Below are 25,965 nucleotides of genomic sequence, written 5' to 3'. Positions count from 1 at the left end.
TTCCGTCGGCAAGGTAGTACGCACCAGAGTATACGGTATTGTTGATTTGGTACGTGACCTGGGGGGAATGACCTCGCAATACCTCGTCGAACACCGGGGATTGACCAAGGACATTGAGGTCATTCTGAGATCCGGCAACCCCGAAGAAGGCATGCCAAACCCAACAGTCGAATGAAGCTACGGCCTCCAAAATTATACTTTTTTGGCCCTTTCGATTCCCGTACTCTCCTTGCCAAGCAGTAGGACAATTCTTCCACTGCCAGTGCATGCAATCAATGCTTCCAATCATGCCTGGGAAACCTCGAGCCTCTGCTTTTTGTAGCAGCCTTTGCAGGTCCCTCGGCGTGGGTTTGCGAAGGTACTCCCTCGTGTACAAATTTTCCACTGCATCACAGAATCTCACCAAGCACTCTAGGATAGTTGATTTTCCCATCCTTGCAATCTCATCCACCTGCTCTGCAGATGCCCCATAAGCAAGCATCCGCAAAGCAGCTGTAAGTTTTTGCTCCGGGATAAGACCCAAAACTCCAACAGCATCATGCTTTTGAATGAAGTATGTGTCGTAATTACAAATATCATGCATGATTTTTTTGAAACAAATGTGGCTGCATTCTATATCTCTCTCGAAACTTATGAGCAGGATATAATGAATTTGGGATAAAGTAATCCTCCAAGAGATTCTTACCCCGAGACTCCTACGTCTGTCCACATTTGGGGCACGAGGACGACGGTGTTGCCTTGATTGATTAAGCATACACACCGCTGCTGCAAGCATTTGTTCCTCTTCTTCATCGGCGTCCCGATCTTCTTCAGCACGTCTACGCCGGATTTCTTCCCTTTCTTTCTGTTGCCTCTCCAACACCCTCCTCAAGTTTGACATTGAGAGTAGAATGTGTTTTGTAAAATCTGATAAATGAAGGAATAGATAAGAGATGGTGTGAGAGGTATGAGTTGATGGTGTAGTTTTATAGAGGGATTCAGAAGATAGAGATGACACGTGGCACAATTTTAGAGGGTGAAAATCTTATCTGAAATCTGAGATTATAATTTTTAAAAAATATCTGAAAATCTTATCTGACATGAGACACATGACACAATTTTAGAGGGTGAAAATTTTATCTGAAATACGAGATTATAATTTTTTTTTAATGAATATCTGAAAATCTTATCTGGAATAAGACACGTGGCAACCGAGATTCTCATTCGAAAATCTTTTCTGAAAAATAATGGACACGTGACAACCAAAAATCTTATCCGAAAATTTAATTACAAAAAATTATCAAAATTAATGGTTTAAAGTATTAAAAAAAAAAAAAAGGAAATAAAGTATAATGAAAGCAAGACTTCAAGTAGTCAGGAATTGAATGACTCTCATAGCCATCAAATTGAGCAAATAGTCCTATTTCATAATCACCCATCTTCCTAGTCTCTGCTACAGCATCGTCTTCCATAGGTTGTAGGTTATGTCCCTCTACCAGGCACAGGCCGTACGTTGCATTTACAAGAAGCTTTGAATCGTTTGACATCTTATTCTTTCTCTTTCTAGAGTCATGCGGAATATCTACTCCTGATGATATTGTTGAACGTTGAATTTCTCTAGCTGAAATATCTGAAGAAGATTTTGGAGCTTTTCCTAATTCAACTTTGGTTTTTGCACTGGAACTTGACCTAACTATTCCCTCCAAATGATGGAGAATTTTACTACCATCTTTTATAATTGTTGTAGGGATAATCTTTGATTAGTTTCCACAACCACTAACACTCATGAAATCATTGCAAGGACAGTCATTGTCATCATCATTATTATCACAAGTCTCCCCCAAGAAATATGTTCCATGCCTCCACTCTTAATTCATTATTTCCATCTAACAAACATTATTTATAGGGAAAATAAAATGTTTGTTTTTATTTAAAGAAAATACTTACTTTGAAAGTACGAACTATCACTTTTCTGCCAATCATAATTTGACATGTGTGCAAAAACAAATGGTTGTTGTAATGTGTTTCCACTGAAAAGATCATATGCCGATGCTTGACTCGTGGGAAACAAGAATGACTATTTATAATCAAGTATATATATATATTTTTTAAAATCAATAAAGTTCTGTTATTCCATGTTGGAGTTCTTTTAAAATAATAAAATTTCCCTTATTTCATCGATATTCTCTCAAAATAGTCAAGTAACTTTCACAAGAACAAAATTCTATCACCTTATATATATAAAAGAAGTGACTTTTGGGATATGCCTAACTAGTGAACAGAGAACTTGGAAGGATGTGAGAGAAATAAAGAGAATCTTTGGTGGAAAATATAAGCACAGTGGCAATCATTAACATCGCCATTATCACCACAAAGCCTCCACTACCAACTTTCTTTCCAAAGCCATACTCTGGAATCATAATTTCCAAGTAAACATAAATAAATACATCGTTTAAAGAGAAATTAAGAAATTTTTTCCTCAGTTAATTATTTGTTTAAGTAATTAAGATAAAATATTTAATTTGAGAGAAGCTCTTCTCAATGATTGCAGTTATTATTTGGTTAAAGTATTGAATGTGCATTATCATTTGGCTAAAGTAGCACATCAAAGTTTACGACTGATTTCAACCGTTGAAACTTCTTGCACGTTTCATCCCCATTTGAATTAATAAACACTTAAGTTGCCTTCTAACCATCTTCTCACACGCTTAGGTTGCCTTTTAAATACAAAACTTAACATTCCCATGCTGAGTTTCTAACCACTAAACATTAGGTAGTAATTCTTCAAAGTTGAAATCACATATTATTAAACAAACGAGAGAAACTGACAAACAAAACTATGAATTGGTTTTTTTTTTTTTTTTTTTTGCATACATAAAATGAATTCCATATTACATTTGGACTAGGATTGGGCATTCAAATTGCAAAAAACAAAAACAAAATCACAAAAGGGGCTAGTCGAATTCATCTGTCCGATTTGGAGTGGGTTTTTTTTTTTCTTTAACACGCGACAAAAATCCATTGGTATGAAATGGCAAAATTTGAACAAAAAGTAATTAAGTTTGACAACAAAGTTTGGCACGTTTAAATAATTTAACAGGTTTGATGCTCACCCTTAAAATGTTAATAAAACTAAATAATTTATGTCTCTCTTTCTCTCTTTCTTTCTCTCTTTGAGTTAACTCAAAATGCCGGTTCCACAGTTTGCACATTAAAAAAAAAAAAATTGTAAGTTGATGAAGAATGTGTATGTCATGAAGATTGAGGACCACGTTTATCATCGTTACCAATTAATCTTTATGTACACATTCTTTTCTCTCCAATAAACCAATTCTTACGTCACAAAATACATACGAAAGAATTGCATGTATAATCTTCTACAATTGATGATACAAAACATCTACAACCCATCATTGTTTTTTTCTATATGATAATATATTACTAAGGATGGGTAATGTACGAATGCATGCATATAATACAACACACAATTTTAGTTGAAAAGGAAAATAATGACACAACACTATTTGAAGCAGTTGACTTGGTTTGTGACCTGCAAGTTGGAGGCAGTCAACAACTACTGTCTTAGTTACAAGATAGATTGGTAGCTGCATAATCCATCGACTTAACTGGAGTTAGTGCCTGCTAATTTCCTTCAAACTCAAAAAGTTGGCTAACTAAATCCATATTTTCATGACAAAAGCTTTTTGAAGATCTAAAGAAAAGTTTAAGTGGTGGTGATATTTAATTTAAAAGGAAAATTAATAAGCTTCTAAGAGCGTTTTCATCCGTCGACTGCAGCTCGGGTAGGACAGGGCCCAAGCCTAGGGAAGCGCTTCTAGTGGGCCACGCTTGCTAGGGCAAGCTATGGGATCCATGCAACCGGGCTAGCCCGCAGGCCAAACTAGCCTGACCTCTAGCCTAGGTTTGCTAACGTCAGCGATGACATCAACAATTAAAAATAAATAATAATAATAAATACTAAAAATTTCAGAATTTTTTTAAAATATAAATACTTAGTCATATTCTTCACTTCCCACACCAAAACTCTATACAAATTCCTCTTCTCATATCTCATGTGAATAGTGGTTGCCATGACATTGGATGGAAACACCACAACCTTTTGCAATGGCTGCCACTAATAGCCATGCCATGCCCTTACCCTTTGTCATGACAAATGGGTTGAAGGCCAAGAGGCAATGGGAGGCAAGGGTTGTTACTATTCATTTGAATAGTGGCAGCCCTTGCAAAAGGCAAAGTGTGTTTTCACCAATTGTCATGACAAATGGCAAATACTATTCACTTTTTGTGTGTGTGTGTGTGTTTTTTTTAATTTTTATAATTTTAATTGTAATTTTTTTTAATAAAAAAATTTACCTAAACAATTAATTTGGAGAAGATTTTCGAATAAGATTTTAAGTTCCCACGTGTCAATATTTATTATAAAATTCATATCTCATAATTCGAATGATTTTGTCAGATAAAACTTTCGGATAAGATTCTCGGTTACCACATGTAGATATTTATTTAAAAAAAATAAATCTCAAATTTCAGATAAGATTTTAGGATAAAATTCTCAGTTGCCACGTGTCGATATTTATTATAAAATACAAATCTCAGATTTCAGATAAAATTTTCACTCACTAAAATCGTGCAACGTGTCATCTTTATCTTTTAAATTTCTCTATAAAACTAGAGGCTCAACTCATACCTCTCACACCAGATCTTCTCTATCCTTTCATTTCTCAGATTTTAGATTTCACACTCCACTCTCAATGTCAGACATAAGAAGATGCTTGGAGAGGCAAGAGTGAGAAATTAAAGAAAGAAGACGTAGACGAGCTGAACAAAAAAGGGTGCAGCAAGAAGATGATAAACAATGGCATCAACTCCATTATTGCTTTGTTTTCATTCTTTATTAGTTCTCTATTTGTATTGGATTTTAACTTGACTTCTTGTCCGGCTTCTGGTGAAAGTATTTGGCAACATCCATGCTTTAAGATATTATACAGATTAAGCACGTTGACAATACTATATCATTTTATTTGGCCTTATTGGTTTAAAGGAAAAATGGTGATCACCATCTTCCATGAGAATTTCTGAACCGATGATTGGAGTGAGTCACATAATTATAAGCTTTTGGTTTATATTGTTCCAAAATTATTAAAGTTCTTTTTCTTTTTTTCATTTTAAAATAACAAAACTAAAATCTACCTTGGTTAGGTTCTTAGATTCAATTATCGGACCACATGACTCGTGGGCAACAATCATATTTATCTTCTTAATATTGAAAGATGTTTTGTAAAAAGAAAAAAGAATCAAATTATTGTGATAGGAATAGAATAATATATCATGACCCACATTTTGTAAAGGCACGAGCCCCTCGTTGTCAAAGTGATTAAAAAAACAGCAACAAATGCTCAATCCTGTCGAGTGAGTCCAACCAAAGCTGTATGCCTCATTCCCATCAAAGCCAAAGCATTTGACTCTCCCAAACTGTATAACTCAAAGTGAATTTGCTCGGATTTTCAACAAGATGCAGCAGCACCATGGTAAGCCTTAACCCAACCCATCTCTCTCTCTCTCTCTCTCTCTCTCTCTCTCTCTCTAATATCAAAACTCTGTTTGATGATATGTTTTTAGATGTTGGTGGGTATGCCAAGGTCAACCTCACAATGCACATCTTAGCTGCCGTCTTTGTTGGGCTCGCGGCTGTCGCTTCCACCAGTAGCTGTCGCCGGAAAAAGTCGTCCAAGGCGTTGAGAGCCCCAAACAACATCTTCCCGCGGATAGACAGGACAGAATCCGGCCGTGTCGGAAATATCGAGAGATTCTCCCATTATGTTGGTAATGTTATATCATGTAGGAAACACCTTACGTAGCTTATTGGATTTTACTCACAAATTTTATCTCCTTTTTGTGTGATAATTATTGTCATGAACACACAATTATTTCTAAAAATACATTAAAAATTTTTCCAAATTTGTTTGAGCAGCTAGGCAACTGGGAATTTTAGATGCAAATGAGTGTCCCCAGCTATGCAAGTTAGCTTATGATTACTTGAGAAAATCCAAAGGGTGTGAAGATAGCATCTTTGCATATCTGGCTTCAGAAGCAGATGCAGATTCTCTGTGCATAAGTTTAATGCAAGAATTTGATATATGCATCCTCACTTACTTTGCATTTCATTGGAGTCAAGCTACTCTTATGATATCTCAGGTAAATATTTTTACATTCTTATTTTAACTTCTGAAGACAAAAAGTCCAACCAGAAAATTAATATATAAATAAACTAGCACATTTGGGTTTCTTTTCTTTTCTATTTTATTATTTATTCACCTTCTTTTTATATTCTTTTTCTTCATCTATCAACTTCTCCATGGCTAACTTGCAGGTTTTGAATGTAGAGACTAAGAAGAAAACGAAGCTCAAAGACCTAGTATTGAAAGCTACCAGGTTACTTTCTCTTACATTTATTTCCTTCACTTATAGCACATAAATATATTTTCCTTTTTTCAAATAAAATTATTCCTGCAATTCGTCTTGATAAAAGAAAAGTACCAAAAATAGATTAAATTGAGCAAAATGTATCCCAACTAATTAAGTCGCCACTAGGATTTCACTGAGCCCTTGCCTTTGCTCCACTAGCCCTTGCTCTATTAGCAAGGAGTGGACTACGTATATTTGAATCGTAGAATTATGACTTGTATCGAGCAATTTTCGTTAACAACATCAACAAATGTTTTTCGCTTTTTTTTTTTGGGGTACCCTCTGTTTTCAATAATCCAATATCGAATTGCTCTTAGAAAAAATCAAAATTAAGAAAGAAAAAAAGGCAAAACCCAGGCTCTCATGAAAGTCGCCTACTTTGGAAAAACAAACCATTTTTAACCCTGTCTTTTTAAGAATTTGGTACTTACAACGATAAGTGTACCTTTCATCTCTACTTTATTAAAGAAGTAAAGTAAGCACCACTTTTATAAGCCAATAATGAATGGATAAGTCTCCCCTTTGAGATGCGTTAGTGACCTCACGAACTTTGTTTTTAATAGTTTACGTATTTATCCCTTACACTTCTGTTCCTGTTGAATTCTCCGCTCTCAAATTTTTTTTTTTTAATTAAAAAAAAAAAAACTCAAAACACAAAATACTTAGCCCTCCGAGAAAAAAACAAAAGAATGACACAATAGATATATCAATAAAGACTAAGGCCGAGTCGTTTTCATGTACATTGTGGTCAGAAAACCAATAAAATATCACAACAAACGCATCTGTTGGGAACTGTCAGATTTGGACACATTTGCAATGGCGATAATGAATTTTCCTTTTAGAAATACTACACGCATACACCAACTCCCTTCCATAGGGTGGATGGATCCTTCAAAAGTCATACATGATTTTATAATTTCTTCGTAAAATCCAAGTCATGTGAGAGAGTTGAGATAACTATTTTTTTTTTTTTGGTCAAAACAATAGTTGTGTTGAAAGAATACAAGCATATGGAAGGAGCTCAAACCATTAACCTAGCTTATAATTCTTACATATATCTCCCCACCAATTGAGCTAAACCCTACGAATTTCAGCACGTACCAAATTAACTTGTCGTAGAAGTGTGTATGTGTAACATTTTAGAAAGGGAAAAACAATATTTTGCATGTGTTAGGAGAATATTAGAAATTAATGAGACTATTTTATATCATTTGTGCCTAATCTTTGGGACTGTATTTGACTTTGGTTTCATAGGAAGCAGAGATTTGAGAGGATCAGCAAGGAACTAAAAGTGACAAGGGTGTTCTCTACGTTGGTGGAGGAAATGAAAGCAATAAAGGCAGAATCACAGTGTACGGACGTGATGATGCCGGTGGCCCATAGTGAGAGGAGCCCCGTGCTTCTACTTATGGGTGGTGGGATGGGCGCTGGCAAGAGCACTGTGCTCAAAGACATTCTCAAAGAGTAATTTTATCAAACACTTTGGGGTCATATTATTTATTGATGATGTAGTAGTTAATGATATTGATGGAGTGTGCTAATTAGTGGGGCATATATGTGCAGGCCATTCTGGTCAGGAGCAGCAGCAAAGGCTGTGGTTGTGGAAGCAGATGCTTTCAAAGAGACAGATGTGATTTACAGAGCCCTCAGTTCTAGAGGTCACCACACTGACATGCTCCAAACTGCTGAATTGGTAAATCTCTCTCATGACATCTCAGAGATTCATTATAAGATTAACATGTATCAACAATCATTCACTACGTCTATATTATTATATATCTGTTACATGGGAAGTGAACAAAATTTCTCATTTGTGGCCAAAAATATGAAGACATCTTATGCTATGTAAGTATGTGTTACCTTTTGCTTCACACACGAGATGATATGAGAAACTATGAAATATTGTAGAAGAGTAATGTTAAGGGGATCAAAATTTCGGAGTACATAAATTCGTCGAACAATGTAACAGTTGATGTATTAATTAACAATTAATTATATCACTAAATGAATTACATACATCATAAGGACTAGCTATTAATTTAGTGATATTTCTCCTTATTTGCGGCATCCCATTATAGAAGTCAAGTTATCTGATTTTATGAAATGACTGATTAACCAACACAGGTGCACCAATCATCCACTGATGCTGCATCATCGCTCCTAGTGACTGCACTCAACGAAGGACGGGATGTGATCATGGATGGCACCCTGTCGTGGGCACCCTTTGTTGAGCAGACAATCGACATGGCCCGGCACGTTCACAAATGCCGGTACCGGATGGGAGTTGGGTACAAGGTGGCTGAGGATGGCACCATTACTGAAAACTATTGGGAACGAGTGGGTGAAGAAGAGGATCTTCATGACCAGCAGAAGATTAATAGTGGACAGGAACCCAAGAGAAAACCATACAGAATTGAGTTAGTTGGAGTTGTTTGTGATGCTTATTTAGCTGTTGTTAGAGGCATCAGAAGAGCCATAATGGTTAGGAGGGCAGTGAGGGTGAATTCACAGTTGCAATCCCACAAGAGATTTGCTAGCGCTTTTTACGGATATTGCCAACTTGTTGATAATGCCAGGCTCTACTGCACCAATTCTATGACTGGCCCTCCCATGGTAAGTCTCGTAAGACTAACTTTTTAATACACATTTGTCTCATTACATGACGAGAGACTTGATGTGTTAGTACACGTTAATTGTCACATCTCGTGATCAGCTAGCTCGCTAATATGAGCTAAATCGCGCATATACATAGCATGAAATTTACTGACTAGAATTTGTGTGTAAATATGCAGCTGATAGGATGGAAGGATGGAGTCAACAGGCTACTGGTGGATATTGAAGAAATCAAATGCTTGACAAACTTAAGCAGTTTGAACTCTGATGCAGAATCCATTTACGAGCTTTATATGCAGAACCCAAGCCTTATACTAGAGCCTGGTTCTTGTTGGAAAGACTTTGTTTTGTCCCCTTCGAGGCCAAGCCTTCAGCAGAAGCTAAGAGCTATCATTCAAAAAATTGAAATTTCAAAGTCGCTAACAAATTAGATTGATCCATATTTGCGTGTTTATTTGAAATTTTGTGAATGGAAAATTTTAAGTATGCATTGGACTTTTATACACATTTCTGTGACAGGTTTGTTAAAAGAAAAGAAAAAGAAAGAAAATAATTCAATAACACTAACAAAATCATACCGTACATAAAAAAGAACAAACAAAATAAAACCACGCAAATGAAATAAAGTGCTACTTTGTACACACGCAAAAAAGAAAGAATGATGGTAAGAAGATGATCACATTTCTATCCAATGGGGAAAAAAGATTGACCAATATATTTGAGATAAACGGATGTCATTAACGGTTTATCACATAAGAAACTACAAAGAGTATGAATCCCACATTAGGGAATTGAAGCCTTGCTTAATACTATAAAACATCTTCGACCTCTTCACTCATTTCCAATTCGTTTTGAATTGGATGCTCCAATTCGTTTTGAATTGGACGCACAAGAGCAAACTACCAATGTAACCTGCCCCAACTTAGTTATTGTTTAGAAATACCAAATTATTTGAGCATTATACAAGTATGTACATTTTTCTTCACGAATAATACATACGTATTTTTGCATATTGGGCAATAACAAACGTACTATCCGCGTATTGAAATCATATATTTCACGTACTATTGAAAAAATTATTATATAACAGTCCAATCTTTTACCATATTCTTTTTAGAAAATTTCCAAATACATTCACTTGAGGGGAACAATCTGTAACACTCCAATTTAGGGGTGGGCATCTCATCCGATTTATCTGTGTACCGACCGTACCGTACCGACGGTTTGGTTTGGTTTGGTTAAATAATTATTTTTTAATTTTAATTATTTCGATCCGATCCATACCGAGATGTTTGGTTTGGTTAACGAAAACAATATTCCTAACCCGATGGAAACCCTCACAGATCCGATATTTATACTTACTCTATTTTTAAATACAAAACAAGAAGCCAAAGATAACTACAATCAGCATTTCTCTATCACTCATTTATCACTGCTGTATCACTGATTTATCACCATTCTATCACTGATTTATCACTCGGTACTGTAGCACTTTTTGGTTAGAGAGGAATTTATGAATTTCCTATGTTTTCCAGTTTTGACATTTGTCCCAGTTTTGACATTTGTCCTGTTTTTACTTGCAACTTTCCAACCGTTGATCCAAATTTTATATTTTTATATGGTTGGATTCAGCATGAAAAAATAAAGAACCCAACGTGGAACAAATGTCAAAATCATTTTACATAAATGTAGAGAATTCAGTAAATATAACACTCAAATGTTCAAACAACAAACACAAGTGGCTCCCAGTACATCTTGAGTATATATTGAATGATATAGTGACTAAGTTATTTGATTTCATACTTGGATGAATTAGACTATTGGATTTTTATATTTTACAAGGATGATTTGGTGTATTTATTCATGAACTTATGTTATGTGAAAGTATATAAATTGTATTTTTATTATTATGTTTTTATTACGGTATTACAGGCGTACCGAACCAATCCAAACCGAATATTAGGTTAACCGATCCGAAGTCTATTGAAGTTTTTATTTTGATTAACGGAAGAGAAAATGGTCTACCGAAGTCTTTAATTTGGTTAACAAAAGAGCTTTCTACCGTTCCGAACCGATCCGTGCCCAAGCATACTCCAATTGACCCCCAAAAAAAGAATGGTTGGGCTATAATGAGGGGTTTTTGTAAGGGGTTATAATGAGGGGGTCCTTAATAGCCGTTCGATCCAGTGTAAAGTTATTATTGGACTGTTGGATTGAAGCCCCTTATTGTAATCCCTCAACATAGCCCCTCATTATAGAAGCCCCCAAGAAAGAAAGACTCCAAGGGTTTGATTTAATTAGAGCCCAGTTCCTTGCCCCATGATCAGCCCAATAACCGAGCCCAATTTAAATCTCGTTCTAGGGCTACCCATAACCAGAGCACCACCACCCAATCGATAGATATAAATTCTGCTTGCAAAACCTCTTGCTTCTCGAAAACCCTAGCGGCCACAGATCCAAAGGTTTTTGAGCTTTTCTCCCACCTAGTGTTTCCGTTTCCGAAAGCTCCACAATCATGGTAAAACTTCAACTCCACACTCTCTGTGAATCGCATCATTTCACTCTTAATTTCTCTCTGTTGACTCTCTGTATGTTATCTGGGTTTTCAGGCGGACGTTGAGACCGATGTGGCGGCAGCTGGAGTTCCCAAGAAGAGGACGTTCAAGAAGTTCAGCTTCAGAGGTGTCGATTTGGATGCTCTCCTCGACATGTCGACTGATGAGCTTGTCAAGCTCTTCCCTGCCAGAGCTCGCAGAAGGTAAAGTATTTCACTCGAATCACTCGATAAAATCTGTTTTTGTGCTTTGTTGGTGGTTTTGTGAATTGGGTTTGAGTTCGTTGGTTTGGATTTGATGTGATGAATAGGTTTCAGAGGGGCCTCAAGCGCAAGCCCATGGCTTTGATCAAGAAGCTGCGCAAAGCGGTAATTTTCCTGAAGCTATTAGTTGAAAAATATTACATGTTTTGTGTTTGGATCTTGTATTTAGTTGGGTTATGTGATTTTTGATGATTGATGTGTTATTGTGAATGAGATGTGTTTTTTATTTTCGCCTTTTCATTTTTCTCCAAGTAATCAGCTGAAATTCATACTTTGTATTCAAAGTTGTGATTTATTAACGCTTTTGATGCATTATAGTTGATGGTAATGTCTGTCCTGAAGTTGCCTCCCATGCTCAAGCATATATGCAACGCATCAGTTTCTATCAAAATTGATTTTTCTTAGTGCAAATGATTTGTGTTATGAAAGTATAAACCCAGTATTACTGTTATTCCATATATGCTTGGTTTCATTTTGATTATTAAATATGGTATTGTGTTGGTTTGCCCGTCCATTCTTCTTATAACGTTCATATAAGCTTTGTGCTGAATTGTATGCTCACTGTAGAAATAAATTGTGTGCTCAATGTGGTAGTTTTAAGGGCCTTAAAAGTCATAATAGGAATGTGAAAGGGTGCTGGCAGGGCAGTATGTAAGTTGTGATTTGTTAGGCCCTTCTATTTAAAAAATTGCAATTGATCTAGCGAAAACCAAATTGAACTAATTTTTGAGTAAATTTACTTTAGAAAATTCATTGTTCTCCCATCATTGAATTTGCATAGAGCTATATTTCAACTGATGGATTGGTAACTTTTATGCACTTGTTGGTAGTGGAACTTGTATTTGTGGGTTCATATAAATAGGAATTTCACTTGAATGCCAGTGTTGGTTATCGTCTGGTTTAATGGCCGGTGACAGATGACCATTGATGTTGTAAAATACTATTTTGGTGTCAGAATCAAGTATTTTTGTTCCTTGTTCCTCCTGAGTCTTCTTGCCGGTGGTTGTATTGGCTGAAGAAAGTTTGTTGCTAATCATGAGTTTTTTGTTGCTTGGAACAGAAAAGAGAGGCTCCACCTGGTGAAAAGCCAGAACCAGTCCGCACTCATCTGCGTAACATGATTATAGTGCCAGAAATGATTGGAAGCATTATTGGTGTGTACAATGGTAAGACCTTCAATCAGGTTGAAATCAAGCCTGAAATGATCAGCCACTACCTTGCTGAGTTCTCAATCTCATACAAGCCTGTCAAGCACGGTAGGCCTGGTATTGGTGCCACCCACTCTTCGAGGTTCATTCCTCTTAAGTGAGATCCTTTCCTGCTGTCTAGATATCTAATCGTGTTGTTTCTGAAGACTTTGATGCCGATCAAATTTTTGCTCATTACTATTCAGTTTTGTTTATGTTTCGACTTGTGTTAATTACTCTTTAGATGGAAGTTAAATTTACAGTTGGGGTTTCAGACGAATGATCTCAATTTTCTATTTAATGTATGAGAATTTGAATTTAAATCTGTGTTTCGTTAGTCACAACTTATATCATATTACATGATGTGTACAATTAGAGGCATCAATATGGTTAGGAGGTTTGATTTGCTAGCCAATTACGAGTTTGTGTAAGCTGCCAGGTTTGTATTGATTGAAACCCATTAGAATTGTCACTGCTCTCCAGAACGCATTAGAATGGAACATGATTTATATGAAGATATGGAATTGGGAATCAAATCAATGAAACTTGGCTCATGAGACGAACGCTATTAACAGTGGACTTGGCCTCTGAATGAAGGCATTAGGATTCAAAGCAACAAGCGGGTTTTGTTATTTAACCTTGCCAATTTGGATAGGTCAAAAATCAGTTTTATGGAGCATTACTTCTCTGTATAATTATTTTATGTGGTTTTAAGTGATTATATGAAGAAGTAGGGCCTATTTAAAGTCACTGCCAAACGATGTTATAAGCACCGATACTTGAATTGATGGGTTCTTCATATGAATTTAACACATTTTACCAAATTTGACCCTAAAGTGGTCATGGCAATAGAGTGGTCAATCTGACAACGCTGCGTTATTGGTCGTCTCACCATGAGGATAAATAGTCTCCATTTTGGACTGTCAAATAGGCTGTAGTTTCCCAGTCTCCTCCTTTTCAAAGCTTCATCTGGTCTATAGCATTTTCCACTCCTCATGTAGGCGTTGTTTTTGCAGCTTGATTATGTCAGCCAAACTTAAAAAGGGATGCAAAATGGCCGACTTCGGAAATTATTGTATGATACTGAAATGTGATTAGAATCTTGATCCTGAAAGAGTTGACACACTTAATATGATGGGGAAATTTCAAGCCAGTTTCCACCCCTCCGTTGGGGGCTCTTTTATCATTAGTTTATATATTTTTTCACCTAATACAAATAGCTCATCAGCCATTCGTATATTATTACACCATCCTTATCTTAATCCTCGTGCTCAATTAGAGTATAATAATACAGTTTCATGCTTGGAAGTTAGTCAAATTCACGACATCAATTTTTCAATCCACTAAGAAACAAAAATGGACCCATTTATTTTCATTTTCACCCCAAATCCAATACTAAAGGTCAAAAGTGAAGCCAACTGAGCTGACTTTACGCTAGCAATCAATCAGAGCTGCTTTTCATGGGGAAAGAATTCAATGGATCTTCTTCCCCTCACCTGCCTGGAAATGAAAACCGAAGTTTCCTCTCAGCTTCGTAGAGGGTTTCTTGCAAGGCCTCTTCTATCTCCGCGGCCCCAATCTTTCAACAAGTACAATAAAATAGAGGAAGTTCAGAATTATATATAAAAAGGCCGCGAGGGGTAACTGGTGAGAAAGACCACGTGTGCATTTTGCTATATTTCAATTTGGGAATAAGACTGCCCTTTTCTATTGATATCTTCCTATCTATTTCCATGCATAAAGCTTTTAGACGTAGGTGTCATTGTTGGCCAAGAAACAGAAGGTGGTGTGTCACTCCAAAATAAAATAAAATAATGAAGTCGGTATCATATCATATGTGATAAATATTTGGGATTTTGGGTTTACTATTCAACCTTGATTGGTAAATAGTGAGAGTGATATGTGGTTGAAATTAGAGAAACGTGGAGAGTTCGAGAGTCGAATTTCAAGTTATGTTAGGCATATACATGACTCCATGTATGTTTAATTTTATCCCTTAACTACACATATAATACTTTGTGATTAAATGGGCAATTATATAACCTCCTTTCTTTTTCTCAAATCTAATTTTAACTTCTAAATAAGAAAAAAAAAAAATCAAATCAATTAATAGAGCTGAAATGTAGAAAATATGCAAGGAAGACAGCTCATGAGAAGCAAGAAGGCAATGTCTTTTAGCAACCTTATTCCAATTTTGAAGAGCAAATTTGTTTCTTTTTTCTTTTATCTTGATGACAAGGGAACAAATGATTTGAACTCTCTAATTTATCAAGGCTTGCTAGCATTTGAAGAAAAGAACCAGAAAAAAAATAATTGTAATACTTTTGTGAGGGAGAGAGAGAGAGAGAGACCTTGGTTTCAATTTCCAGCTCTGCTGAAAACTCCTGGGCGGAGAAATTAGATTGAACATTTCTGGCTTTCAACCCCAAATATTGCAAGCACCTAAGAACCTCCAGCATAGAATCAACCCCTGATGTTGGATTAGCCACCCTTAATCTAATCTTGCTCCAATTCACTCGCTCCTTTTCGTTTGCCACCAAAATGGCTTCAACCTCCATGTTCCTCTTTCTCAGCTCCTCCTTATACCTCTGCAGTTGCTGAATATTCATGGCTGTCATTTGCACAATCCAGTTCTTATCACTCTGCAAACATGCAACACAAATTTTTTTAGTCCAATCACACGAAAAAAAGTGCAGGATGACAATTTTGGAGTAGTGAGACAGCTCTCAATAATTTAATTTAATTGATTAAACACCGACCTTGGCTCCAGTTGGCAGCATGGAATGCAAGGCCATGTAGCTCTGCTTCTGCTTCTCCCTCCTCATGCGCTCGTTGAGCATGTGGCGAAAACCGCGTTCTCTGCAGTCCTCTCCGGTTACGATTCGGGCAGTTGCAGGTGCCCAACTTTTCCTCAGGAACTGTACCATCCTCTTGTTCACGTTCATGGAGTTAGGAGGCTTATCAAGCCCTTTTTCAGTGATGGGTCTGCTTGTGTAGGGCACAAAAGCTCTTTGGTTTAGTACTGGAAGACTCTCATCCAACAAAAACTCACCTTCCAGTGCTTCAAGGATATATTGGTCCATGTTCATCTTCTTTTCTTCTCTCTCTCCGTCTCCGTGTTTGTGCCGGGAACTTCAAATTTCAATTGTGGCAGTTAATATATAAGGCTCCACTTCCGGAACTGCATTTTCTTTTCTCCAGTTAAAAAGCATTTAACACGTGGTCAACTATCTAGTTTTGGTCAAGGAGACTTTTTTTCAAGTTTTTTTTTTTCTAATTTTTTTTTTTTTCAAGCGTGTATGGCCATAGAGGGGACTTCGTGGTCAAAAGGAGACATCACGCAACTTGCATTGGGGTGTCAAAACTTATCGGCTTGGGGGTCGCTTTGTGGCTCCAAGTCTTTTAACCCATCCATGAAATCTAAAATACCAATCATTCATTTTTAGTCCAAGTTGTTTCCTTGGAGGAAACTTGGCATATATAGTTTTTCTTTTGTTGCTTTCTGCTACATAGCTCTGTGTTTTTCTGGACGAAAAAACTTAAGGGAATACTTCCCTCCTTATTATATAAGTAGGAACATTCTTGCCAATAACAGCATAATATGTGTACATAAGTTTTTCTTTTTGTGTTTTTAATGAATATGTGTTGAACTGTGATTCTCAAGACGGGAGAATATCCTTTTACAAAGAAGGAGGCAAGTAATATCCAAAACTTAAACTTGATCACATCAGCAATTGTATAGCAAAAATACATTAGGGTGAGAATAGACAATTATGAATTATATACTAAGGAACAGCCAGGGCCTACTGATAAGGTTTAGCATCTTGAATATGCAAGAGTAGCTTGGCTGTTTGATTGAATGATTTCAGAGGGGAAAAAAAACAGCTATACAACCATACAGACTCAGAATTCTTTCTGCATCCAAAATATTTAGAACATACATTTCAGAAAAATTACAAGTTACATCAAATTTTGCTTGTTTACTTGACCGGCACTCAGTCGAATGGATCAATAACATAGTTATTTATAATTTTAACATATCAGGCCACAAAGCCAAGTTTCTTGGCAACTACTTTGGCCAATGCAACAGCTGCAACAACCTTGCCCAATAAAACCAGTTTCTTATCCTGATCAATTGTAGAGCCTAATGGCAACTCTGAGCCAGAAGAAGTCTTCATCTTCTTATGTACATGCATATATTGGTCACAATGCAGAACCTTAAAAAACTCATCCAGAGTCCTCACCCACCAGATCCGAGATGCAGAAATTCCTTCAAAGAAAGCTAAGTGACTCCCATGCTTTGTGGTGGTCAAAACAACATCATATTTTCTCTACATTCACCCAAAGGAATGGCTTCTCTGGTGCAGATTGGATCATCCAAGGCACTGATACAAAGCAGAGGCACACACACATTGCACACATAAATGGAGCTGCTTGTGCTCCTATGAAAAGTGTCCACAGTCTCAAACTTGCCTACATCACAGGTAGCATGGTAATGCCGAATGCAACGCATCTTCCCATCCCAATTCGCAAGCCGGGAATAGCACTGCTGGTGTAGCTGTGAGTACCATTAAAGGCCAAGTGTTAGAGCTTTGTCATAAAACTTCTGCAGCAGGGTACGGCGAATGAATATGTCACCAATGAGAAAGTCCCATGGATTGGAAATGGCTGCAGCTCCAGAAACTGGGGCATTGTCTCCATCTTCTCCAAGGTACTTGACCAAGATGTTGGCACCTAACACATACTCAATGTCAGCAGAAACATCTACAAAAAACATCGATATCGAGATAAGTTATATGGAAATTTCGAGTGAAATGTACTACTCTAGAAGAAATTAGATGATGGAAAATTGATTGTAATCACCTATGCTTGTTCCAATGAGAAACAACGGAGCCTTGGGATGCTTATGGTGGAGGCGATTGCAGACTTCATGAATATCGTTGGTCCATCCACAATTGTAAACCAAGTCTGAAGTAATTGGAACACCACCAAGTTCTCTGTGGTTGCTGATCACTACATTCCATCCCATTTTGGCCTTGTTGAAAGCAAGATGTCTTATGTAAGAAGATTGAGAATCACTGGTCAGTCCAGGAAGCACTACTACAATAGGGGTTGTGTCATCTTTAGGCAACACATAAGAACTCACTGCCCAATCCAGTGCAATAGTACCACCATCCGACAGACGAAATAGTTCTCTTTGGTAAGTGACAGCTGGAGGGTTGCCAAAGAAATTGAGGAAAAAATTCTGCAAATGAGGGCTCGTGAGCCATGGTGTGGCCAAGTACCGGCCATGGAGAACATGACACCTGGAAACCACGCTGCGGTGTGGGAGTCGGAGTTGTATGTCAAGTCGACAGGGTAGCCTCTGGATCCATTGAAAATGCCTTGGAGGAAATGGAAGTCGAAGTAGATGTGGAGGAACACAAAGGAAGTGATGAGAAAGCCTAACAAGTAATGCCAAATTGGTATGAGAGTTGCAGCCTGGACCAAAAGCTCATAGGGGTTGGCAGAAGTTTCATGGAGGCCACTAAACCTAAAGCAATCCATGTCTTTGTGGGGAGGAAAATTGGATTGAATTGAATGGCTCTGATCTCCAGTTTCTTATGTGGTTTATGAAATAATATAGAGGCTCAAAATAATTGAGATTGGAAGCATTAAAAACATAGTTGTTGAAAACTAATGCTTTGGGACTAAGGCCTTAGGAATTCTACATAATTGAGATTGGAAGCATTGATGAGGACTATAATTAATATATATTAATCTAATTAAAACCACTTTGATAGCATAGAAGATGAACGACTAAACCGAAAAGAGAAGATGAAACACATGCCTAAACTCATTAAAACCACGCAATTCCATGAATTTATCAGAGCAATGCTTTATATTCCATGAATTTATTAGAGCAAAAGCTTACTTAGAGCATCCATAATCATGCTCTTTATTTTTTAGTTAAATTTAGCTAAAAACATATAAAAGTTATTTTAAGAGCTCTCTATAAAATTTAAACTCTGTTTACACCATAATCAATCGAGCATATCCAGTATCAAAACGACTGGTACCAAGGCAGACACGCTTTCTCCCCTGCTGAAATACCCCGAAGGGACACACAGACAAACCCTTAGAAAGTGAGTGACTTCATCACCTTCTAACTGGCTAAAGGAAGACACTCTCCTGAAGCGGCAAATACCTACCGAAGCTCTCGACTGCCGAACCTAATTTCCATGGACACATGTCACCTTTGCAGCAATTTGCACAAAGTCCCACATCGAAACTTTGTGCAAAAATCTCATTTTCACTTCCCCTATAAATAGGGAACAATGCCCAAGTAAAAAATGTAACTATTTTCTCATCTTTACTGTTACTCTGCCAAAATTACCACATATAGCTAACTTGAGCATCGGAGAGCCTTCAGTAGGCACCACGCTGGTGTTCGAAGCTTAACGACTGCTTTTTCTTCTTCATTGTCTTTTGCAGGTTCTCTGAATACCGAAGGTACACAGCTTCTCCCTTGCTAAAGATATAATACTCATCTACCTAAGTTGACCCTCCCAAAAAGAGCATCAACAAACTCCAATCATGCTCTCTAGTTTAGGGAGTTATAAATGTTATAACTCTTTTTTAATTGGTCAATCTCTATTAAAAAATAATATAAAAATAATAAAAATAAATTAAAGGTTTGAAATACTCATTAAATAAAGCAGCATTAAATTATAGGGAGCCATTAGAGTTCTTTCTCTCTCCTCAAGTTTAAGAGCTCTTTGATGTCTCCCTATTTTAGGAGATGGATAGGGAGCATGGTTGAAGTTGTATTTTTCCAAATCCTCCCTAAAATTTATCTAAGGAGATGGTTTAGGGAACTCATTGTGGAGGCTCTTACCAACCCTATTGAGAAAAATAAGAAAGAAAACTTAGTGCCCATTTTGTATCCCAGTCTGTATGAAACCAAAGCGTAAATCTTTCATTATCAATAATGAAGCTTGTGAAGCTGTAGACAGAAGTAAGTGAGGAAAAATATCCACCGGGATTGAAGAATCATGTTCATTTACATAGAATGCTTCTTCAGCAAAAGTGTAACACAAGTTTGAGGCCTGAAAACATGAATATGCTCTACAAACCAGCTACATCTAACTCCTCCCACAAGAACTAAAAAACATGGCAAGAGATCATGACAGAAACTTGTGTACCAAAAAACTAATGTAAAGTTACATATACGTTGGCCTCCCAAAATTGTCTGTACAATATGCCAAGCAACCAGGATGCTATTCCCACAACCCTTTCGACAATTTCTGAATGCTGTTCTACCAATGGTTTACATTCAGTTGATACCATCATTGTAGGGAGTCATGTTCCTCATCCTGGTCCAATCCAGCACATGAATTCGTCGGCACTGCATGCAAATGGTGTTGAGGAACTTCCAATTCTGTTTGAGAATCCTGATTCTCAAAATATGGAAAATTGGTTTCCAGGTGAGGATTGCAAATTGAGTAATTGCCTTCATCTTCACCTTCATTTTCTCTGTTATATGTTTCAAGATAAGCATCTACTTCCTTCAAAAGGAGAACAAAAGGATTAAGATGTTAGAACAACTGGTTTAACTAACAAAAAGAGTAAACTTAGAAGATCAAGTAAATACAAACCTCAGAATCCTCATCGTCAGTAGGGTAAGAAGAATCTAATTTGTTGTACAATGCTTCATCTCCTTGATCTTTCACACTATCCATTTGTTCCTATCAATGTGAAACATAAGCCACTTAGAATGAAAAGGGAAAAGGTGGGTTGTATATATACTTCTCCTGCCATTTAAAATAGTTAAGACTTGTAATAGCAATAACTAAAATGTATAAAGGGGCATACTATTTCGGATCTAAGTGTGTCCGCTTTACTCTGCACAGCTGAAATATGTTTTAGAAGAGCCTGTTCAACAAAGAGAAAAATAAGTCAGGACCATTATTGTTCACAAAAACATATCAAGCAATAAATAATAAAGCCTCCTACATGTAGGGGCAAATCACTCCGAGCATATGGGTCATAATATCTTATGAAACCAGGAGCTATTAGCATTCAAATTTTTAGTGATACCTCCTGTCTTTGAAGTTCAATAGAGCGTGCCAAAGCTTTCCTTTTTGTCAAAAGATTCTTTGGCCTCAATGTAGAAGGTCGGTGATAGTCCTTTCCTCGGTACACAATTATAGCAAATTTTTTGGAAACTTTGTCTACTGAAACCAAGACACCTCCACTCTCTGCTTCAAGTGCTAATGCAATATTTTTGACCTGTTCAAAAGTTTTAGCATTCACCATTATCTTGACCAACTCCCGGTACTTCCAGTGCAAATGCATGTTCTCCACTGTACCATCAAATACTCCACGTCTACCTGAAGAAATCAAGTTTCGATAAGTAAACCATAATAAAATCACAGCGTGATAAATTGGTAGATGGAGAATTGTTATACCAAGCAGTAAGAAAGCTTTCATCCTTAACCCAAGCTTACGAAACATAAACCTCTCCTCATCAGTAATGCTTTCTGGGTCTGCTTGCTGCTTGGATGGTTTCAAAGATTCCTCTACCTTAGATAAGGCTTGTTCAGCTCTCATTAGCTTTCGTTCAGCCTAACAGACAAAATTCATAAGTTCAAAGGAAGCGAAATTCTAGCACTGGAACAGCGTGATATAAAATAGCATATTAAGTATTCAAAGGGACTTGTGACAGAAAGACTTTTTGTTAGACTACAAGATGTTTCTTATACTAAATCCAATAAGAATTTTGCAAAACAATCCCAAGTTTCTGTACTTACAAAGGAAAGCTTTCGTTCAAGCTTTCTGACCAGATGGGCATGCCTTAATATGTCTGCTTCTCGCATAACTTTTTCTTTATCCAACCTCTTTCCCCACTTAGCATCTGCATCCAAAGTCTCTCCAAGTGTACCAGCGGTACCAAAGTGTTGTGCTACTTCAACATTTGGTATGAACATGGCTGAAGCTCTCAACCTTGCCTGTTCCTCTTCATCTTGAAGGGATTTTGCCAATCTCTCCCGCTCCAGTAACGCTTCAGTGACATCTGGTGACAAAAAATTCTTCCCCCTATAGAAGACCAAGAAGTCCTTGTTTCGAGATAGCATGACACCCCCCGTCAATCTCTGCAGCAAATAAATAACATTTAATTGTATAAATATGAATTAAGAACACACATTAGCTAATATGAACAGGTGTAAATATTGAGTGATGAAGTGATTTATTACCAATTATTTACAAATGAATATATGTAGTGATAAACTAGCCTTTAATATTCAATGTTAACAAACCATGCATGTTATAAGTAGCAATTGGAAAAAACTAACCAGAAGACCCAGAACCTCTAATCTTATTGTAAAGGAATAACCTTATCTACAGAGATGCCATTCCGATGCGAAAACATATAGATATACACTCCAGACAAAAGGATGAACACAGAAGAAAAAGAATTTAGGAAAACAAAGAAAACTACTTTCTCTGGCACACCTGTAAAGCATTTCTGAAAGTAACAGCACACAGAATTATAATTTTATGTTTAAGAGTTGATTTGGTTAATTCCCACAAAATAGGCAATGAAGAAAACATTGACTAAATAACAGTCGGAACGATATTATGGAAGGATGAACAAGACAGACATTGCATTGCACTCGGTAAGCCCTTAGACAAAAATAAATTTATTTCTCAGTTTCCTTAAAGGATGTAGTCCTTTTCTGATGTAAAACTTCTCCCAGTGAGTCAACTTACTTTCATACTACTAATAAATAATCTCTAGCAAAAGAGTTGGACCTGGCTAAACTTGTCTTTTTCTTTATCTCTCTCTTAATAAGTAGCCAATTGGCCAACACTACAAATGTAATCTGCCAAGAATATCATATTCCAGTTCCCAGTTGCCTGCTAAAATATTCATATGATAGATACTGATAGCTGGACTCAATAACTAACTATATGAGGTACTATTCACCCATTGATTTAGAAACTCAGCACACCAATTTTGAGTTTAGCAGTTGAATGCAACATAAGTACGTGGCAAGGTGCACCTTGACAATAATTAGGTAGGAGTGAGTCATAAATCGAACCGATTCCATTACCTTTATGTCTTCAGCCATTCTCTCACTAGTAGTCAGCTGAACACCACGTTTCAGTGCAATCTTTGCAATCAAACTTTTTTCCCATAATTTAGCCATGGCCACTGCTAGACCCTGGAGCTGTCTGCTTCGGCCTACAGACAAAATTCATACAATAATCAAATAAGCATCTTGTCAATTATGTGCAACACAGGAAAATGCATACCTAAAGCAAAATGTGGTGGAAGAACCCTAGCCAGCCTTCTTAAAGATGTTGCCTCCTTTAAACCAAGGGTAGATCGCACTCCATAAGGAAGTACTCTGAAGGGAGGCTGGTAACCAGGAACTATCCCCGGGAGCATATCTGCATCTACAGGTAATGGATCGCATCCTGGCCAATCTTTGAATCTAGGGCCTAAACTATCTAAAAGTTTGTCTACTTCATCTTCATACTTCACTTCTGCCAATTGTTCTGTGTCTTCCTTCTCCTGGGAAGTATTCTCTGACTTTTCTTGGGGTGTTTTTACATTACTATAAGAAGCAAGCTCAGCAAAGTCTCCCACAGATTTATCAGCAACAGTTGGTAAGGGTGTGGAAGAAATGTCATGTTTCTTGTATATCCGCTTGTTTAGTTTTACTGAAGGAACCTCATAGCTCACACCTCTGTACAAAGAAAGGGATGTGCCAGACCTCCAAATCACCAAACCACCAGTTTTTCGCTGATCATAACAACAGAAAACAAAATTAAATTAAAAACAAATTGGATAGGAACAACCAAGAAATTCTCAAATATGCTATTCTAAAAACTTTTACTTTTTTCTTTCTTTATTTTTGCTTAATGAAAGATTTCATAACAGAAAATAAATACCAAGTGAAAAGGCAAAAAGGAAAGCTTTTAATTCAGATAATTTCAAGCCTACAAAAGCTGTTTGTCAAACAATTTGGACAAGAATCTCTACCTTCAACATCCACCAACTAAGGGACAAATAAATGTTTAGATATTTGTGTTCAGTTCCACTGACCAATCAACATAGTTCAATAGTGAAGAAAATTCCTTGAGCTTCAAATTCTAGCTCCATTTTCTAAGCATACATTTAAGAACCGGAGGCAGCCCTCCATTTTCTACTGGACATGAAATTCTTGCAGAGATGTAAAATAAAAGTTTTCTTTTATACTTTCTGTGTTTTATGCCTATATATCCTTTTGACAAAAAAAAAAAAAATTCCTGTATATCCTTTCAATTAAAATCTAATCAATAATTACAGCTCAAAATATGATAAAATAGATGTAAATTTGTCGAATATAAAGAAATTAAAACAAAATAGCATAAACAGAAAGCTGTAACTAAAATCATAAGAAGCAAACCTCTAATATCTCATGCATTCTCTTCATGTTAAGAGCTGGTGGTCCTTCAATTTTCAATCTCACAATCTCTGAAGTCTTCCATCTCTCATGTATCATCTCCACTACGGCTTGAGTAACACCACCACCACCAATCCTAGTCTTGTGCTTCTTCTGAAATGTCAAATTCGTTAACCTCCTCAACTCTGACTCGGGAAGCGTCAATTCTGCCAATGAAGTCCTACTCTTCCTCCTCACTGAACCCTCTTCTTGCTTCTCTTCCTCTTTTGGCTTTTCCCATGGAAACCTCACCTTACCATCACCTCCAAACACATTCTCTATCCCTAATGGTGATTCCTCCGAGAACCCACCTCTTGAATTTGGCAACATTCCTTCCTCAACATAAAATATATCCTCCACAGAACCTTTCTCAATCACTCTGTCTCTCACCTCCCCTTTATTCTCATTACTATCATCAACGTACCCAAATTTCTTCAATTTCTCAACAATCTTCTCCATTGTACTACCACTACTATTTCTACCCCCACCGCTATCACCCTCAGCATATCCTGAACCACTCAAATTCCCGCTTTCACTACTCTGATAGTCCAACAGAGCCCGGGGTGGCTTTGGGCGATTATGTTTGTGGGATTCATTCCATTTATCAATCCAACTACTGCTAGAAAAATTCTTCTTGGGTTTATATTGAGAAATGGGTTGATTTTTCCTAACAAAATTTGATTTCCTTAGTGGGTTTTGCTCAGGGTTTAAGGTAGAGCTGATAGTGTAGTGGGTGGCATAGAAAGTGTGCTTTTTGAAAGGAATGGAGGAACCGCACCTGAATAAATGGATGTGGGGGCCATGGAACTTTGAGAAGGAGCTCTGGAATGAGTCGAATAAGCTCGTTGGGTAAAGTTGACGACTGGGCACAAGAGTCATCACGGAATAAAGAGACAGAGGTGCATCAATTTAGTGAAAATGTCGAAACTAAACAAACACAATTGATGGATGAAACTGTGAGATTGTCGAGGGTTTTGTGAGGTTTTTGGGGGTTCAACCGATAGACTAACGAACAGCGTAACTTCTTCTTCTTCCTTTATTTTGTGGCTATGTTGCTAACTTCTTATTATCCATGGCGGGGGAGTAAATATCTAAAACGCTGTTTGGCAGCACTTGTACCCTTTTTTTTAAATTAAAAAAAAAAAGAAAAAAAAGAAAATGGATTTTCCATTTTAAGGTTTTTGATGGAAATCCTCTTTAATTTGTCCCCAAATTACAATTTGGTCATCTAACTAAATCATTTGATCAAATGGTATTCCAACTCTCTCTATCTCTATTAGAGGGACTAAATTTTAATTGGTAGGTTCAAATATGAGATTGGGTGTTTGAGGCTTGCAATTGAGATTGGATGTTTAAACATGGTATTACAAATTGAATGTATATATAAGAGGCTTGCAATTCAAATGGT

At 36.9% G+C, this 25,965-nt stretch overlaps 4 protein-coding genes and 1 pseudogene across 5 annotated transcripts; 2 read left to right on the top strand and 3 right to left on the bottom strand.

Annotated features, from left to right (window-relative positions):
* Positions 1–5,356: 5,356 nt before the first annotated feature.
* Positions 5,357–9,583, top strand: LOC117615619. Its single transcript, XM_034344731.1, has 8 exons — positions 5,357–5,528; positions 5,620–5,823; positions 5,972–6,195; positions 6,371–6,432; positions 7,720–7,929; positions 8,029–8,158; positions 8,590–9,078; positions 9,258–9,583. The coding sequence occupies exons 1-8, from the start codon at positions 5,513–5,515 to the stop codon at positions 9,507–9,509; spliced, it is 1,587 nt and encodes a 528-aa protein (XP_034200622.1). The 5' UTR covers positions 5,357–5,512; the 3' UTR covers positions 9,510–9,583.
* A 1,877-nt stretch (positions 9,584–11,460) lies between these two features.
* LOC117615020 (40S ribosomal protein S15-4) lies at positions 11,461–13,424 on the top strand. Its single transcript, XM_034343982.1, has 4 exons — positions 11,461–11,596; positions 11,688–11,836; positions 11,944–12,001; positions 12,957–13,424. Exons 1-4 carry the CDS (start codon positions 11,594–11,596, stop codon positions 13,203–13,205), a joined length of 459 nt encoding a protein of 152 aa, XP_034199873.1. The 5' UTR covers positions 11,461–11,593; the 3' UTR covers positions 13,206–13,424.
* Positions 13,425–13,905: 481 nt separating this feature from the next.
* On the bottom strand, positions 13,906–16,203 carry LOC117619361 (transcription factor bHLH92). Of its 2 annotated transcripts, XM_034349301.1 has the most exons (3): positions 15,843–16,203; positions 15,435–15,725; positions 13,906–14,662 (listed from the first exon to the last, which is right to left on the bottom strand). In XM_034349301.1, exons 1-3 carry the CDS (start codon positions 16,170–16,172, stop codon positions 14,576–14,578), a joined length of 708 nt encoding a protein of 235 aa, XP_034205192.1. In that variant the 5' UTR covers positions 16,173–16,203; the 3' UTR covers positions 13,906–14,575. The 2 variants fall into 2 exon arrangements, with proteins under 2 accessions (XP_034205192.1, XP_034205183.1); XM_034349292.1 differs by lacking the exon at positions 13,906–14,662 and having other exon boundaries at positions 14,671–15,725.
* Positions 16,204–17,123: 920 nt separating this feature from the next.
* Positions 17,124–18,630, bottom strand: LOC117615132 (annotated as a pseudogene).
* Positions 18,631–20,085: 1,455 nt separating this feature from the next.
* Positions 20,086–25,654, bottom strand: LOC117615699 (CRM-domain containing factor CFM3A, chloroplastic/mitochondrial). The gene is made up of 9 exons (XM_034344833.1): positions 24,522–25,654; positions 23,383–23,875; positions 23,181–23,311; positions 21,876–22,217; positions 21,534–21,690; positions 21,163–21,455; positions 20,938–20,997; positions 20,721–20,810; positions 20,086–20,630 (listed from the first exon to the last, which is right to left on the bottom strand). Exons 1-9 carry the CDS (start codon positions 25,434–25,436, stop codon positions 20,412–20,414), a joined length of 2,700 nt encoding a protein of 899 aa, XP_034200724.1. The 5' UTR covers positions 25,437–25,654; the 3' UTR covers positions 20,086–20,411.
* Between the last annotated feature and the right edge of the window lie 311 nt (positions 25,655–25,965).

Source organism: Prunus dulcis, chromosome 1 (assembly GCF_902201215.1).
Source record: "Prunus dulcis chromosome 1, ALMONDv2, whole genome shotgun sequence".
In the NCBI taxonomy this organism is placed as follows: domain Eukaryota; kingdom Viridiplantae; phylum Streptophyta; class Magnoliopsida; order Rosales; family Rosaceae; genus Prunus; species Prunus dulcis.
Note: the sequence above shows the minus strand (reverse complement) of the source record. Positions and strands in the feature narration are given on the sequence as shown.

Excerpts from the sequence above, each read along its gene's own strand:
- LOC117615619 (XM_034344731.1), top strand. Across the intron at positions 7,930-8,028 it reads CTCAAAGACATTCTCAAAGA|GCCATTCTGGTCAGGAGCAG; the intron begins GTAATTTTATCA and ends ATATATGTGCAG. Across the intron at positions 8,159-8,589 it reads TGCTCCAAACTGCTGAATTG|GTGCACCAATCATCCACTGA; the intron begins GTAAATCTCTCT and ends TAACCAACACAG.
- LOC117615020 (XM_034343982.1), top strand. Across the intron at positions 11,837-11,943 it reads CCTGCCAGAGCTCGCAGAAG|GTTTCAGAGGGGCCTCAAGC; the intron begins GTAAAGTATTTC and ends TGTGATGAATAG. Across the intron at positions 12,002-12,956 it reads TCAAGAAGCTGCGCAAAGCG|AAAAGAGAGGCTCCACCTGG; the intron begins GTAATTTTCCTG and ends TGCTTGGAACAG.
- LOC117619361 (XM_034349292.1), bottom strand. The coding sequence starts at position 16,172 with ATGAACATGGACCAATATATCCTTGAAGCACTGGAAGGTGAGTTTTTG. Across the intron at positions 15,726-15,842 it reads TGCTGCCAACTGGAGCCAAG|AGTGATAAGAACTGGATTGT; the intron begins GTCGGTGTTTAA and ends GCATGTTTGCAG.
- LOC117615699 (XM_034344833.1), bottom strand. The coding sequence starts at position 25,436 with ATGACTCTTGTGCCCAGTCGTCAACTTTACCCAACGAGCTTATTCGAC. Across the intron at positions 20,998-21,162 it reads TTGAACTTCAAAGACAGGAG|GCTCTTCTAAAACATATTTC; the intron begins GTATCACTAAAA and ends TTTGTTGAACAG. Across the intron at positions 20,811-20,937 it reads ACACACTTAGATCCGAAATA|GAACAAATGGATAGTGTGAA; the intron begins GTATGCCCCTTT and ends TCACATTGATAG.